The following is a 17,538-nucleotide window of genomic DNA, read 5'->3' on the forward strand; positions in this document are numbered from 1 at the left end:
CCCTCCTTCCTCCCAGAGAAGCAACACTTGTTCTACAGACACCAGGGTCCTTCACCACATGCATCCTTCCGCCTTCCAAGCTGACACTCTCCACCTGCTGCTGCTTCTCCTTGCAGGGATGCCCGATGGGACCCTGGACACCGTGTGCCCAGACGAGACAGGCAGTGAGGAGGACCTGTACGAAGAGCTTCACAACTCGGGCCACCACTACAGCCACCCTAGAGGAGGCGGCGAGCAACTGGCCATCAATGAGGTAGTGTCAAGGGGGCTCAGCCGGTCGAAGCAGGGGGGAGGGAGGGGACAGACACTCAGCGGGTCCCTGTGAGTCAGATGTGCAGTTGTGTTCGAAGCGTCTGGCAGAGTTGGGGTACACACAGCACCCTTGATCCTGTGGCTGTTATCCCACAATGAGGTATTTATATCAGTGTGGTTAAGGCAGGGCTTCCCTGGGTTTGCAGAGTCTGGGAGTAGGAGCAATGAATGCCACAGAGTTGTCCTGGTGGAGAGAGTGGCCAGGTCTTCCTGTCACTCCAGTTCAAGTGACAAACTCCGGGTAGACTGCGCGTGAAGCAAGGGAAAGCTGAAAAACTGGTTTCCCTCCTGTGGATCAGAGTATTTGCTGTTGCTATGACAACCGGGTGCCGCTGAAAGGTTTCTCAGGCCCCTAGCTAAACAGATGACTTTAGTGAGAAATTCCATCTGAGCAGAACTACTTCCCGATACAAGTTCTCCTTTCAATTTTTAATTGACGCATAGGCGCATGCTATATTTGTTTTTAGGATGACAGGTAATGGACATACCCATTGCCTCAAAAAATTACAATTTTTTCATGTTGGGAACATTCGGAACCTCATCCACTAGGTCTTTTGAGCGTATTGTGTAACATGTTCATATTGTACAGACGAACATGTGTGTTCATGTGTATGGAGGCAAGATGGTGACCTCAGCTTTTGGTCCTCAGCCACTGTCCACTTTGATTTTGAGACAGGGTTTCTCACTGACCTGGAGGTGCCCATGCAGGCTAGACTGGCTGGCAGGCTAGCCCAGGGGTCTATCTGCCTCTGCCTCCTCAGCTGTGGGATCACAAGTTCATACCACCACACCTGGCTTTATTTTTTCATGTAGGTTCTGTGGATCCAAGTTTTGTCCTCGTGTTCGTAAGTCATGCAATTTACAAATGCTCTACCATCCCAGCCCCTCTTTTAAGCGATTCTGTGAGTGGGCGTGAACTATGCACACATGCAGAGGCCACCAACTCAGGGTCTGCCTGTTTTTGGCCCCTGCAATACTGGGGTTACAGGTGTATGTAGCCACAACTGGTGCTGGGGATTGGAACTTGGATCCTCATGCTTGCAGAGCAAGTACTTTTACCGGCTGAGCCTTCTCCCCCAGGACTCTTGAGCAATTCTTAATTAAACCCACCAGGGCTATCGCCCTGTGCTACAAAGTTCAAGAGGCTCTTCCTCCTATCCAGCTACCCCCACCCCCACAGCCAGTAGTCAGCCGTTAGCTAGCATTTCTTAAAGCAGAATTCTTGAAGCATTGACTCGCCATTAAAGGGTCATGCACACTCCCGTTTCTCACTGGGGAGGGGTGGGATGTAACGACAGGGGCCCTGCGTGCGTGCGTGCGTCTGCTTCATGGGGTGCGTCTGCTTCATGGGAACGAAGGCCTTGCGGTACTGAAGAGTTTTCATCAGCGGTGATGTCTGTGAGTGAGCCTGCCAATGGCGAGGGGGCAAAGACTCAGCTCCACTATCATCCTCAGCCGCCTGAGGGGTTCCCCTAACCTTTTAGGGACCTCAGCTCAGGCCACACCTAGGTTTGCGGCTCCAGCACAGAAAAGAATTTCAGGCGTAGGCAGTTTGAAGCAGAGTCCAGAGATATGTTAATATAAACTTAGGGGTGAGTGCTGAGGGAGGGAGAGAGATGTCCAGTAAGGACACGCACAACCCAGTGTGGGCGTGGCCTCAGGGGAGACTAGCGCCTTGGCAGAAGCTGTACGTACTATTTTGGTGGCCCTCAGATGGCATCTTAAAAGGTTGCTAAGAAACCTTTCTTCCTCTTTTCTCTCTTTTTTTGACAAGTGCGATTTAGTGGGTCTGGATGTATGGTTATATTATAACCATATATATATATATATATATATGTATATATCCAATATAATCATAACCTGATGAGGTGAAATCAGGAGCCGCTAGGGTTGCACACAGGGTTAAGATCCCCATGTCCTTTCCCTGTAAATGTAGAGTCTGGTGAGAGTCCTAGAAAACTGCAGGTTTGTACTTGAGAAGCGGTTGTTAATGGTGAGGGGATGCTGCTCCCCTGGAGATAAGAGGCTTCAAGCAGATTCCTGGGTGAGGGGCTCCTCTCCATCCTCCTGTCCCTGCACTCTTCCTGTTCCGCCTTAGACCTCTCCCAAAGCAGTGCTGAGTGCGAGACTCTCTTCACACACAAAACCGAGTAGTGGGATTCGTGGCAGATGACCTCTTCTCTGAGGCCCAGGTCTCCATAGTGATTTTTCTCTTTGCAATACTTCTACACTGCTGCTGCCTGCCAGAGCATCTGAATGGTGGGAAGCGTTATTCATACTCTGGGGCGAGGAGATGTGGTCCACAATGGTGTGGACAATGTGGTGGCTGGAGGGGGCTCATCCATGGAGGAGCAGCGGCTTCTGTCACGACCGCTGTCCAGAGGCTGACAGCAGGGCCTGGCTAATCTCCTGAAAGCCCGTCCTCAATGCCTCACCTCTGATAACCACGTTATCCCACCCCAGGGTTCTGAGACTTCCAGACAGCATCAGCAGCCAAGAGTGTGCATCTACAGGGACACTTCCCAACTGAGCCACATGTCTTCTTTACCCCTATTTGATGTATTTTGGTTTTGGTTTTGTTTGGCAATGCCGAGGGTTGCCACCCTTGCTTATGTGAGGTAGCCTCTTAGCTAATGCCCTAACAATGACTTACAAGAGCCATTCACCAATGTTTGATGCAGAGCTTGGGCAATGCCATTTACCTTGCAAACATGAGAGCCTGAGTCTGATACACAGAACCCATGTGAGAAAGCTGAGCACAGTGCCATGTGTTTGTAATCTCGGTGCTGGGACAGCAGAGACTGGCAGATGGTCGATAGATCCCCGAGGCTCACTGGCCGGCCAGCCTAGCCTACTTGGCAAGCTCCAGGCCAGTGAGAGATGTTATCTCAATAAAAAGGTAGGAACACACTGGAGGGTATCCTCTGACCTGGGTGAGCTCTCTCTCTCTCTCTCTCTCTCTCTCTCACACACACACACACACACACACACATGCTTTGTCACTGGTACACACAAACACTTGTTCATCTGCATATGCACATATTCACGCACACTTATCATTGGTAATAAAACCAATGCAAAAATCTGTGAAACACAGAGGGGGGAAAACGTGCAAATAAGTTAAAGTTCTAATTTAAGAAGTAAGTCTGTGTGTATGTTACGCATGAGAGGTGGTAGGGAGGAGTCAAGATGTAGGACGTGAGAGAAGATGCCCTCTCTCCGGTAAGATGAGACCACGTGGCAACACTTAGATGGATAGAGATGGGTTAATATTTAAGACAGAGTTAGCCAATAAGGAATGGGTCTCTAAAGGAGACGGAGGAAGGGCAGCCAGGACATGAAGGATGTCCCCCAGGTTCCAGGGACAGTCTTCTGAAAAGTCAGCCCATCAAATGGTGGCTCTGGGGACAGGGGCAGGAAAGATTGTGTGCTTTCTGACTGGCAGAAGGCATCGAGTAGACTCTTACCAGAGCACAGAAAAGATGCAGGGTGATTGCTGGTAATGGACTGGCTCCTTTGCCTTCCTCGGGCAGCCTCTCCCACCCCGGGGCATTGTCTGGGCCTGCATGGACTCAGCAGGAAGCTGTGTTGGGGGTTAGCATATACTTTATCCTTGGAAATTGTTGGAACAGCAGGTGTCAGAGCAGAGTTATCCTCAGTGATATTTGGCCTGCCATAAGTCACATACTCACTTGCATTTTCTAAGAAGCGGGTATCATATTCTAGACTGTGAACTTCTGTAAGGTTTTAGAAAGCATTTTAGTGATGTGACTGTGTATGAGTGCATACACAAGTATGGGTGCCTATAAAGGCCAAAAGAGGACATGGGATTCCCTCGAGCTGGAGTTACAGGTGGTTAAAAGGCACCAAGGGTGGACACTAGGAACCTAACTTAGGTCCCCCACAGAGCAGTAGATGCTATGAACTACTGAGCCATCTCTAAAGCCCCCAGAGAAAGACTTCTCAGGTTTTTACAGGGGGGAAACCCAAGCCTCTAGCCAAAGGAGTAATAGGTAATGAGGATCAGAGGCAGTTTGCATCCTGGGTACCTGGGGAGTGAGTGTCATGCTTACACATACATTTGTACATTGTGGGTATAGTGTAGGTTTGTGTATGCTGAACATATATGTCGCACATGGCCTGTGCACTTGCTGTGTGTCAGGCAGTGCATCTGCCATAGCATACAGATGTGTGGAAAGCATAGCCCTTCCTGCATAGAGCTGACCATGCAGGAGTGGGCTGCGTATATGATGCCTGTCTTTTTGTGAGCCCCGGGGAGCCTAAGAAGGTGGTACAGGGTCTCGTTCTTTCTGCATCCCTTTCACATACTTGTTCCTGGTCCCTTGGGGCTGTCCAACACCTGCAGGATGAGTCAGCAAATGAAGCAGTTAATTGTCCTCAGTTCCTGCAAGCATCTCTCTCCTACAGCATTGTCCAGCATGGAGCCGTCTCTGGATGTCCATGGCCTGGGCATGGGCATGCCTGTGCTTCCTACCTACCTTGTTCAGTTGCGCTAAGCTTCTCTGTGATGCCTGCTGCCTGCCCTGAGTCCATCCTCAGCACAAGGGTTTTTCCAAACTGGCAACAGTGGGAAGTGTCTGTCTGTGGATCTTTAGGTGTCCCTCCCTGTCCACGGCCACGCATCATGTCCTCATCTCCGCTCTGTTTCAGTTCCACTGGTGTGAGCAAAGATCTGGGGAGAGGTGGGTGAGGGACTCAAGGTCTCCTGTAAGCACCTTACCCCCTGTGCACGGCAGCCCTGTACCCACTGGGTCAGGCCATGGCTGAAACTCCCTCTTAACTCCAGCTGTTCCACACACACAGAACATTGAGATGCCAGGGTTCCCTCTGTTACATGTGCACAGAGCTGCTTGGATCCTTCAACTCTAGGGTAGAACTAGAGTATAGATGGCTTCTAGGTCATCCTGCCAAAAGCCCTAAGTAGAAGGCAGGCAGACACTAGAAGGGAGCCATAGAATGTGCCATCCAAACTAGAGTGTTGTCAGTCGTGAGGTCTATACAGCAGTGGGAAGCAGAGTTGTCCCGGGACATTATATCTCTCCCCCTGGCACTCTGTGATACATGAGAGGGCACTGTAGAACCCAAGGCCACCTCACTATGGAGTCAGCTGGCTTCTTGCTCCAAGAGTTGTCTTCCCCTGGCTCCTGTGATGACAGACACGGTGGGCCTGCCTGGTATGGCTCTCACTCTCCCTAGCCTGAAGGAGGAACCTCACTTTCTTGTGATCACCCTTGTTGACTGGAAAGCCAACTGCCCCAGGAGCCCCCCGAGACAGGGAAGGAGAAGCTCCAAGTCCCCTTAGATCACTGCCACCCTGCAAAGTCAGATAGATGGTGGTCACACTTCCAAAGCCGCTCCTGTCCCCTCCATTACCTAAAATTATAGACCTTGGGGCTCAGCCTCCCCAGCTCAGGCACCTGCGTCTCCCTTCCCCTTTCCTGTTAATCTTGCCATACTGGCACACCAGCTTAGCCACCTGAGCTTTTACCGTCAAGCTTTTTTACTGTTTAGGGTCATGAAACACACAGAGAAGAGCTGTGGGCACTGTTATCCCAGTCATACCCTGAGGGCCTATTGTGCTATTTCATGTTTCCAGGTGATTCTGCTCCTATCATGGGGCGCAGGTCATCCTATAGCTGCATCTGGTATAGCAGTGAACAGTGTTGCTGTGTGGCTTTACCCCAGGATCTGAGGTGAGCAAGCATACACTCACCTCAGATATGGTACTGGGGACACACAAAGAAACCCAAGTGTAGCTTGGTAAATGAACTTACTGGGGTTACACACAGGAGCATAGTTGACTCAAAAGCAGCTGCGCCATGAAAGGCCCGGCTTGTGTGATTACTTTGAAGAAAGCTGAATCCCTGGGGCTGTCCGGGGCACTTGGGGGCAGCTTCACTGGTCAGAGAGTCTCCTCTTCTCAGCAATTGTTATTCCTTATGTAACCTTGGGGAGGGGCCTTGTGAATCATGTATGTTTTAGGAACTTTTAAAGAACTACGAGTTGTACACTCACTGAGCTTTCTAAATTTTGTTTACCTTCTGAGTCTTAAGGACAGAGTATTTTATTTCAGTATCATAGACCCCACAGTGCTTCCAGCCTGCTATGCTAAGGTGCCCGAGGATGCAAAGGATACCCTCTCTCTATGGAACCACCACCACACAACAAAACACGGGCACAAGTCATGGACTTCCAGCCTCACTCCATTGCATTAGATTAGAGGGCAGGTCCCCAGACTTACAGGAAAGTGAGGAATGGAATGGCAATGGCCTTTAGATGTCTTCTAATGTCCCCTGTATTAATGCCATGACCAAGGCAACTTTTAGAAGAGTTAATCTGAATGTGTGGTTCCAGGGGCTAAGCTTCCATCATGGCAGAGAGAATTAGTACAGCAGGAGGCAGACAAGGCAGCAACGACAGCTGAGAGCTATAAGCACAATGGTACACGTGTTTCAACTCTCAAAGCCCATCTCTAGCGACTTTCCTCCAACAGGAGCACACCTCCTCAGCTTCTCAGAACAGTGTCGTCAAATGTGGATCAAGTATTCACATGCCCCCAGATAGATGGTGAAGGCTGAGCCTGTAGTGCAGAAGGCAGGCTGCCCCTACAGGTCTACAGCAGCACCCACACATACACACAAGTACAAACACAGATAACCCATGCATGTGGCCACAGAAATGTCCCTCTTCACAGGTACGTATTTGCACCAGGACCAAGGGGGTACAACGCTGGGCTCTTGAGCAGGATGGTCGCAGGTGCTAGGATCTGAATATACAGTCACTTACACGTGAACACCAGGCTTCCTCTGCTGTGTTCACCCGTCTAAGCTACATACAGCACGTTTCAGAGGGACATGCTGGTAAGACCCAGACCTCTGCCCATTTGAGATTGAAGATTCTGTTTGGTGCTGCCAGTGAAGGAGACAGCTGCATGTCCAAAGGCTCAAAATCCTATGCTGATGCCTGAAGATGCTCAATCAGGCCCCCGGTTCAAATCCACCGCACCCCATCCCCACCACACACACACACACACACACACACACACACACACACACACACACTACCCTGTGTGGCTGGGTGATCGTGTGACAACTATCTGACGTGACAGAGGCACAATTACTCATCTGTGAAGTGAATGCCAGAGGACAGCCTTATTAGAAATCCCCTCTGGGGATTTGCCTCAGAGAGTAGAGTACTCGCCTAGCAAGCATGAAGCCCTCCCTGAGTTTGATCCCCCAGAACCACATAAACAAAGCATGATGGTTCACGCCTGGAATCCGACCTCTGAGGAGGTGGAGGAAGGCAGAGCAGAATTTCAAGGTCATCTATGTAAGATAAATGAATTTAAAGCCAGTCCGAACTGTGAACTCCTAACCCAGCCTTCCCCATAGCAACCTTGCCAGACATTTCTACTCGCTGGGGAGTGCCTGGGTCGACTTGGTACCCAGCAGCCCCCAGGACTCCCAAGGCTACCGGGGCACAGTACAGTACGGTTATTAGAGTCTTCTGACCTCTCTCATGGAAGCGCCCAGGGCAGATCACCACGCACTTCAGAGCCACAGCAACCCGGTCTTGCGACTTTAACAGGTCCCCTCCCTCCCACCTACCCCCACTGAAGCTTCTTCGCCCTGCTCCCACTAAAGCCCCAGTGGCAGGGATCACTCAGCGACCAATCGGTGAGGGAGGAGCCTGGCGGGTGAGCTTAGGCAGCTCCGCCTCCTTCCTGACGCCTCCGGCTCCATCCTGGAGCTGGGATCTCCCGGCGCTGGGAGCCCGGAGGAAGGCCGGGCGTGATGGCCAGGCCCCCGCAGCCCCGGCGCGGCCCCGCGACGCCTGGCGGTGCCCTCCGCGCCCTGCTGCGCTGCAACCTGCCCCCGGGCGCCCAGCGCGTGGTGGTCTCGGCTGTGCTGGCCCTGCTGGTCCTCATCAACGCCGTGCTCATATTCCTGCTGGCCTTCCGCTGAGCTGCACGCGCCAGGCACCGCAGGGGACCGCGCAGGGTGAGTGGCGCCTTCCAGCCGCTGTCACGGAACGCAGAGGGGAGGACTCCCACCATCGCCCTGTGCTTACTGTCAAGGCCGGTCTGGGGGTGCCCCCCCCCCCGAGGATGCCACAGTGAGGATAACTGAGGGGCGTGGTGGCTCACGTGCCCAAGAGGCCTTTCCTTGGATTTTGAGGCTGGGGAGGAGGGAGGAGGGCAACATGGCGGGTGGGTCTCTAACTGGAGATGCGAAGGAGCTGGGATCTGCTGGGGGCGGGGGTGGGGTGGGCATGTCTGGAAAGGGTATGCATAGGACTGCAGGGCATGTATTGTGCGGGGGCTGCAGGAGGCCTGTAGAGGGTATCTGGGCTCCTCTGAAGGTGATGACCTACGTCTTTCTTATTTTAGGCCTCAAAAAGTGCCAGTCAGTCTCCTAGGGCAGAGCTGCCGCTGTCTGACTTGCAGCAGCCACTCTGAACATGCCCTCCCACCACATCCGGTGTTCAGGGCCAGCTTGGTGGGAGGCGCTGCCGCCCGGCATGTGAGGGGAATACAGGAGGTAGAAGGGTAAAAGAGATGATGGTTCACAGGGGTCTGCCTGAGTCACAGCCTGGAGGCCTTGCCCTCGGCTAATGCTAGTCAGAATCAAAGGCACAGGAAGGAAATCTGCCCCTGCCCTGCCCCTGCCCTATCTTAGTCTTGAACTTACCTGGGCATTTGGCACAAGCTCCACCTGCCCCCAGATGTCCCTCCACCTCAGAGGAAGAAGCCCGTTGGAATCCCATCCTCGGGCGGCAGCTGGAGTGCGGGATTTAGGAGCAAGAGCTCCTGGCAGCACCCAGAGAGGGTGCTAGCTGAAGCTGGGATTCACCTCTGATATTCTATGAAATGTGTTTCTCGCCCCTTGGAGCCTCATTTTGTTTTGGCAATGACATGGACATGGTTGATTTCAGAGCTAGAGCGTTTTTAGCCTTCCATTTGTGAGACCCATGAAGGGGAGATTCTGTTTACTGGGGTACCGATGGGGGACGCAAGGGGTCTGGAGAACCTGCTCGGATGCAGCAGTGTGTCTATCAGGTGCTTTCTGTGTTCAGAAGCAATGTCGATCCATGACCAGTGCCTACTTCCCACTCCATAGGCTTCTACGATTGGCCAGTTTGTTTCTAATGTCTCTCTGAAAAGCCCTGCCTTTGTCCTACACTCAGTAGGTGTCCCTGAAGCATTGTAGGATCCACAAAGTACACCCAGACTGTAGAATAAGGAGAGGGTGCGCAGTGCCATGTAGAGGGGCCTAACTTCCTTCCTCCTTCTCAACTTCCTTTCCTCCATCCCTCCCTCCCTCCTTTTCCCTACTTCTCAATCCTTATTTCAGGGAGTCATACAAAGCAGGAGGATGGACCACACTGTTTCTGGGTTACTTCCCCAAATCTGTGGCCTGAATTACAGACCCCAAGTCAAGCACATTCCCCTGTTCTTTCTCACTGGCTTCCATTCCTTCTTCCCCTACATCCTTCAAGGCTTCATATGACAGTTCACTGCAGAAGGTGTACAGCTCCTGGCCTACAGCAGACTGCCCCACCCCCACCCCCAACGTGGCCTTGCTGAGTAGTCTTATACCAGATGTGTGTCAGCCAGACTTGTCTGCAGAAAGTCACTCTTATAGAGACATTGAGTCCAGAAGTTGGAGGCCCGTGTCCCCGGGAAGATCCCAGAGTTCTGTGCTGGATTCCTTGTATGGCTCTGGGCACAGAGAGCTCTAAGGACAATGTCTGGCCCTGGGATAGAGATGTTGCTTGTTTCTCTGCCCTGGGCTGATTTGAGGATTCAAATTTGGAAGTATCCAGGAGGCCAAAGGAGAATACAAAAAGTGTAGAACAGCTTAGAGGCAGGACTGGATCGTGAGGGAACCTGCTAGGGGGTGTACCATCCAGGTCTCTGCTGGGCTAGCCAGGGAGGAGGTCGGATGCATCTGCTCCCCCCCCCCCACCTCGGCCATCACAGCCCTTTGTTCATAAAACTCAAAAGGGCCTTCAAAACAGAAAGGCGGGAGCCAATGGATGCGGGACAGAGCTCCAACCATCCGGGCCACCTGGAAGGGGACAGGACCAGGCCACACAGCGGAGAGAGGAGCTTCGCCAGTCATCTAGGCAGAAAGATCCCAGTACACTGAGCTCTCAGCCAGATATAATATGACTGACTCAGTGGCAGAGGCTTACTTGCTACAGTTAGCAGCTGCAAGAAGAGTCTGTTTCTTCTCCAGACTGGGCAAGAAAGGGAAGTGACAGAGTGATTAAAACAGACCTCCAGGGCTAAAGTCTGTGGAGGACCGCTCCTCAGCTGGTGTGGGTGTCTGGGCTGTAAGGAGCCATGGTGTCATGTGACTACTTCTGCAAGGTTAAAAAAAAAAGAAAAAGAAAAAGCCCACAACAAATAGGACCCAGCTGCTGTGATGGGCACTGTTATTGGTAAAGCAGCACTATTAATTAGATGACCTCACAGGCCAGGTGTGTCCGTTAGCCTCTGCAGAGCCAGCAAGCCTCCTCTCTTAAATGGCTGCCTAGGAGAGAGCAGGTAGCAGCTGCCCATTGCCACTTCATAGTGCATGCCCCAGTGCAGCATCTCAGCCTAAGCCGGAGGCTCAATAGCAGAAGGCGTGGTTGGACAGGGAAGGCACCATGTGACCATCAATCTCATCCTGTGTTCAAGTTCACTTCTGGCTCCCTCATTGAGTTTGGCCAATCTAGACATGCCCAAGGCACAGCCCCGCTCCAGGAGAGCCGCTGGCCTGGAGAGAAACTCGACAGAGTGTTGTCTGTGAAGCGGACCAGGGTCCCTGCTTCTGGGGCTGCTGGGGAGGGGCCAGGGTGGAGCGCCCTTGCCTCCCCGACCCACCTGCCTTGGCTCTCTCTACAGCTCATCAGTGATGGCAGCGTGGTCTGTGCTGAAGCCCTGTGGGACCATGTCACCATGGATGACCAGGAGCTGGGCTTCAAAGCTGGGGATGTCATCGAAGTGATGGACGCTACCAACAGAGAATGGTGGTGGGGGCGCGTGGCCGATGGCGAGGGGTGGTTCCCTGCCAGCTTTGTACGGGTATGGCTCCAGCCCGTGCTTTTCCCGAGCTTTGGAAGCCCCCAAACAGCTCCACAGTCCCAGGCATAGGGCAATGGACCACCCTCTCTACTTTGCTGTCACTTGGTGCCTCAGGCTGGATGGGTGGGGGTGGGTAGGGGAGGTCAAAACTGTGACACATTCTCCTCAGTCCCCTGTTCCAAGGCCCGTGCTCACCAGCCCTCTTGCGGCCAGGGAGAAGAGCCGATCAGGAATGTAAGAATAGGATGCTTTAGCATAGGCCAGTTCAAACAATGAATGCCCTCTACACAGGACTACCGTGTTCATTGGGGTGTGTGGGGAACCCAGCCCTGAGAGGTACAAGCCTGGGAGGAGACACAGTCAGTGAAGTCATACCCAAGAGAGCAGGTGACCCAGTTCCAACCCTGGGCTGCGTCTTTGGAGAAGGCCACTCCAGCCTCCCAAAGGCAGACAGAGGCAGGGAACTCGTAGGTACTCAGGAATTCCTCCTGTACAGCCCTGCCTGTTCCTAAAGGTAACACGCTAGCAATCTAGCAAGGCCTCTACCTAGGCCTAGATGCACTAGGATGAGAATGTCTGGTTCAGGAATTCCTAGCGCTTGCTCCAATCCCTGCTGAGGACAGTCTACTAAAGGAGTGACACCAGCTGTGGTCATCAAGCCCACCATCCCCTGCCCTGGCCTTGAGCCTAGGATGCAGTTGCTGAGAATTTTCAGGGTGCGCCCTTGGACCTGTGTCTGTCCCATGGGAGCTACTGACCTCAGCTTGCAGAGTTCAGGGACCTACTGGAGGATGGCAGGCACTAATAGCCTCGCATTGTCTAGCTGCGGGTGAACCAGGATGAGCCCGCGGACGACTATGAGGCCCCGCGGGCCGGGGTTGGAGAGGTCAGTGACAACGTTCCAGAGGCCCAGAGCTGCAAGGACCAGATGCGCACCAACGTCATCAATGAGATCCTCAGCACTGAGAGGGACTACATCAAGCACCTTCGGGACATCTGTGAGGTGAGGAGGGCAGGTGCAGGGCTTGCTTGGAGAGGTGAGGGCTGTGGGATGTGTGTATGACTCGAGCTATGGGTAGACTAGGATGGGCGGAGTCAAAGGGCATGGTGAGTAAGTGGGGTCAGGTGGTGAAGTGGACCGGGGTCCATGGAGAGCTTGGCCCCGCCCCATCCCCCAGGGCTATGTCCGCCAGTGCCGAAAGCGTGAGGATATGTTCAGCGAAGAGCAGCTGCGTACCATCTTCGGGAACATTGAAGACATCTACCGCTGCCAGAAGGCATTTGTGAAGGCTTTGGAGCAGAAGTTCAACACAGAACGGCCACACCTGAGCGAGCTGGGTGCCTGCTTTCTGGAACACGTGAGTACACCCGGACCTATCCTGTACAGAACCCCTGTCCAGCCCGGCCCCTTGTCTATGCACAGCTCCCTTGCTCTATCTCTCCCTAGAATTTTCCACACCAGGTTCACAGACAAAAAGCTGCTAGCCTTACTGGGCCGGCAGAGCCTGTCTTGTCCTCTCCTGAAGCCAAGGAAGTCACGCCACATTCCAAAACCTTATCTGCTTAGCCTTGATAACCCATCCTGATTAGTACCACTGATTTCATTAAAAGATAATAAAATAAAAACAGATACATCATCAGAATATCTCCTGGAAGCCCAGCTCTCTTGGAAGCCCTGCTGGGAAAGGGGACTGGCTCCTTCCTTGTCCCTTTCCCCTCGTGGCCGAGGCCTGTTGCCTGGGCAAACGGGAGACAACCACCCTGATCTTCAACTGTGCCCCCAGCAAGCAGACTTCCAGATCTATTCTGAGTACTGCAACAACCACCCCAACGCCTGTGTGGAGCTCTCCCGGCTCACCAAGCTCAGCAAGTATGTGTACTTCTTCGAGGCCTGCCGGCTGTTACAGAGAATGATTGACATTTCCCTGGACGGCTTTCTGCTCACCCCAGTGCAGAAGATTTGCAAGTATCCCCTCCAGCTGGCAGAGCTGCTCAAGTACACACACCCGCAGCACAGGTAGAGGGCACAAGGTGGTGAGGAAAGCTGCCTGAGACTCTGCATGCCATCGGGCAGCCAACTGAATGTTTATAGTGTGGGTACCATTCGCAGAATGCAGGGTACGGGGAGAAATAGCTTAGGGTAAAGCAAACGTGCCACCCTGAGCTATACTGGAGCAGGGGCGGGTATCAATCAGTAAAATGTTAAGCTGGTGTTCCTGCCAGTTATGGAGGACAGACTGTACTTGGTGGGTGGGGCTATGGCCTTGGGATGCAGGCCAGGGAGAGGTGGCAACTTCACAGGGAGGGACCGCTGGGAACTCTGCGGGCTCTTTCCACTTTCCAGCTGGCCCCGCACACTTCTGTCTGTTCTGCCCCCAGGGACTTTAAGAACGTTGAAGCTGCCTTGCATGCCATGAAGAATGTGGCCCAGCTCATCAATGAACGGAAACGGAGACTTGAAAACATTGACAAGATTGCCCAGTGGCAGAGCTCCATAGAGGACTGGGAGGTGAGGGCCCCAGTGCCCAGGAAATACTGTGGGGTCCTTGCTTGAAAAGTGTTCTTGTCCAGATGGGAACAGAGGCGGGGTCCACTGCACTCCGGGGAGCTGTTGGAAGACAGGTTCTCTCGCCTTGGGCCTTTCTAGGCACCTCCACCATGACACCTGAGGCTTTCCTTCCCGCATTTAACTACCACACACATTCTAGCCATCACCAGCCAAGGGGCAGCCCTAACCCAAGGAACTGCGTTTCTAAGACATCTTGGTCTGTTTCTCTGCCCTTAGGGACAGGCTGGACTGCTAAGTTTCAGGACCCTTTCGGAATTTTTAACAGTTGAGTGTAGAGCCCAGGGTGGGTGTAGAAATGGATCCCCACGGGTCCAGGCTTTGTCAGTTTTCTGGGATGCTCTTCCCATGCATCCGCCTGTCTTGCCTTCTAAAGCAACAAACTGATGACTAACGTTCCTACTCCCTAGAGGCATGGGGGTGGGAGACTCTGCCCCTCTGCTCCCCTGCAACCAGCCACCTCTACTCTCTACCCAGATGGAGCCACGGCATTCCATGTCAGCTGTCATGGGTTAGACTCTGACAAGTGAAAGCATGTCGGAATAAGCCACCACGGAAGAGTACAAAAGTAGAGTCCTAGGCTCTGCCCCTATACAAATCCTGCCCCTTGGGCAGGGGAGGACATGCAGCTGACTGGTCCTGAGCCCCTGCTTGGCCAAGGACTGGAGCGGAGCGCACAGTCATCCCCAAACTGATAGCTGCTAGCAGTGCCAGACTGCTACTTTCAGGTCCTCAAACTTGGCTGCAGGGGCAAGTGTCCCTGCCAAGCCTATTTTTTCTCTGAAGCAGCACTGTCCCTTCAAAAGATAACATGAGCCATGTCTAGAATTCTGTGCTTTCTAGTAGCCATCTCTCAAAAAAAAAAAAAAAAAAAAAAAAAAAAGGGGGGGGGGGAGGGGGTGGGAGGCGGGGTTAGGGAGATGGCTCAGGTGGTAGAGAGTGCCTGCGGTAAATACATGCAGGAAGATCCGAATTCTGATTCCCAGCACCCATATAAAAAGCCAGGTATGGTGGCACAACCTGCATCCCCTCCTAGAGACAGGAGGGTCCCTGAAGGTTCCTGGCCAGCCAGCCTAACTGAATTTATGAGTTCAGTGAAAGACCTCATCTCAACACATAAGGTAGAGATATGGGTGGGTAAGATGCCTTAGTGGGTAAAGGAGCCTGCTGCCAAAGCTGACGACCTGGGCCCAGTCTCCAGAACCCGCATAATGGGGGGGAAAAGGCTCCTGCGAGGTGTCTTCTGACTGCCACACACTTGCTGTGGCATGCGTGCAATCCACCCCTCCCCTCCCACAATAAATAACTGTAATAAAAGCTTAAAAGAAGGACGGAAAGTGACTAAGACACCTGGTGTTGACCCCTGACCCCCACATCACACATTAGCACACGTGTGAACACACACATAACACATACAGAATGAAAAAGTGAAATGGATTTTTATATTTCATTTAACTCCGCACAAACAAATGTATTTTACACTGTTTCATACCCTTTGAAATCACCGTGCACTTGGCGTGTGAAATTCTCAAGTGCTCAAGAGCCTCAGAAAGCCACTGGCTGCAGTGAAGACTCTACAGAACGGGTCACCACCAAGAGAGGCAGGAAGTAGAGCCTAAGGTAGGGTGCACTTACCTCACGGCTATCCTTGGGGTTCACTCAGGGGGAAGATCTCCTGGCCAGGAGCTCGGAACTCATCTACTCGGGGGAGCTGACCCGTGTTACACAGCCTCAAGCCAAGAGTCAGCAGAGAATGTTTTTTCTCTTTGACCGTCAGCTCATCTACTGTAAAAAGGTATCGGAACAGCTCTCCTTGCCAGGCCAGTCTCATATAGTGGAGCAGGAAAGGCTGGGACTCTTGTCTGGAAGCAAAGGGCCTGGTAGACTCTACCCTGGCCATTTCATGTCTCCAGGAGCTCCAATCAGGCCCTGAGGACTTTCTAGACTGAGCCCAGGGACACTGGGGTGGCTGTTGGAACAGTGTGCTGTCGCGCATCCTCCTCCTTCCTGACCTGGTCCCTGCCTGCTCCTCAGACCACGTCTCTCCCTGCAAGCTTCTGCTTCTGTCTCATGATTTCTCCCATGGCAGCAGCCTCTGGCCTCTTTACTGCTAGCTTCTGCTTCTTCCAAACTGTGGCACAAGGGCCCCCATGCACGAAGCCTTCCTCATCCTCTCTGCTCTCCCATACCATACCATGTGGGCTGCTGCATCCCAAAGACAAGACTGTCCTGTCAGTCAGTGGCTTGGGGGTGGGAGTGGGCATGACTAGGTGGTCAGGCAGGCCGCTGGGCAGCCAGGGCTCAGGCCAGCATCTGGCAGGACCTGCTCCGTCGGGACGTGCTGTACTACAAAGGTCGGCTGGACATGGATGATCTGGAGGTGGTGGATGTGGAAGATGGCAAGGACCGCGACCTCCATGTGAGCGTCAAGAATGCCTTCCGTCTGTACTGCGGTGCCACCGGGGACAGCCACTTACTGTGTGCCAGGAAACCAGAACAGAAGCAGCGCTGGCTGAAGGCCTTTGCCAGGGAAAGGGAGCAGGTGCGGCTGGACCAGGAGACAGGTGGGAGACCCTGCTGGGCCTTGCCTAGCCTTTGGGGTTCACCTACCAGGTGGTCTAGGCAAACTTGAGGATGAGGTCACACCTGGGGCTGGGGGAGACTGCAGAACCCTCTTAGCACAGCTCCGTGCTTACCCCTCTGGCACAAATGGCCCTTCCTCAGTGGTCAGCCTCACCGACTGGATCTGACGGGAGTGCCCATCTCTTGAGCCCTGGGAGCGCACGGGGTGGGTACCACAGAATCCTTTCCCATCCTTTCCTGGTCCTACATCCATGCCTCATGCTTTGGTTTGGGAAAGAGCCTCCATGGCAGTATCGAGACAGAAACTAGATTAGACAAATGGGAAGCGGGTGCAAGGTCGGGTGAGAAATGAAGTTCGTGGCTCGGGATCTTTGCTCCCCCCCTTGGTTGGGGGGACAGGATGGCTGACCAGGTGAGGAGACGGTCCCTGCCATGCCGCCTGACTAAGGGAGTGGTAGAAGGGGATGTCGGGAGACTAGTACCTGGACCAGGAAGCCTTCCAAGGAGGCATGTGGGCACTTGAGGAAGGCAAGGCGGGATCTCACGTGCCCCTCCCCCCTCCAGGCTTCTCCATCACTGAGCTGCAGAGGAAGCAGGCCATGCTGAATGCCAGCAAGCAGCAGGCCACAGGGAAGCCTAAAGGTAAATGGGGAACCACCCTACTCCCTGGGCAGTTCCAGCTTTGATTACGTAGCCATCTGACTTCAAAAGCAATGCCAGCTAGCCATCTGGATCCTCGGAGATGTCCACTTCCCTTTACAGGTGTATGTTTTCAAAGGCGGTAAGGGCCACAGATGACAAGAGTTGTTAGTAGTTTTTGCTTGATGCCTATGACCTCCTAGTGGCACCAGGAGATACAATGCTCACTTCCCCAGGCTGCTGATAGGCACATGGCAGTGCCTGGGAGGGAGCCCTCTCTCCATCCCCATAGATGGTGCAGACATCCCATGCTTTGGACCTGGCTAGCCCTCAGGCTGCAGTA

General features: G+C 53.2%; 1 protein-coding gene across 3 annotated transcripts in view; it reads left to right on the forward strand.

Annotated features, from left to right (window-relative positions):
* Positions 1-17,538, forward strand: part of Arhgef4 (Rho guanine nucleotide exchange factor 4) — a 104,803-nt gene that overhangs the window by 86,760 nt on the left and 505 nt on the right. For 2 of the 3 annotated variants that reach the window (XM_051204362.1, XM_051204363.1), the window contains 9 exons: positions 117-253; positions 11,228-11,407; positions 12,231-12,410; positions 12,586-12,765; positions 13,192-13,424; positions 13,787-13,916; positions 15,637-15,768; positions 16,294-16,537; positions 17,121-17,198. In XM_051204362.1, the coding sequence (XP_051060319.1) occupies positions 117-253; positions 11,228-11,407; positions 12,231-12,410; positions 12,586-12,765; positions 13,192-13,424; positions 13,787-13,916; positions 15,637-15,768; positions 16,294-16,537; positions 17,121-17,198 (1,494 nt within the window). The remainder of the gene's footprint in view (positions 1-116; positions 254-11,227; positions 11,408-12,230; positions 12,411-12,585; positions 12,766-13,191; positions 13,425-13,786; positions 13,917-15,636; positions 15,769-16,293; positions 16,538-17,120; positions 17,199-17,538) is intronic. The other variant, XM_051204364.1, reaches the window with a different exon arrangement.

This window comes from Phodopus roborovskii, unplaced genomic scaffold, assembly GCF_943737965.1.
Source record: "Phodopus roborovskii unplaced genomic scaffold, PHOROB, whole genome shotgun sequence".
Taxonomy (NCBI): Eukaryota; Metazoa; Chordata; class Mammalia; order Rodentia; family Cricetidae; genus Phodopus; species Phodopus roborovskii.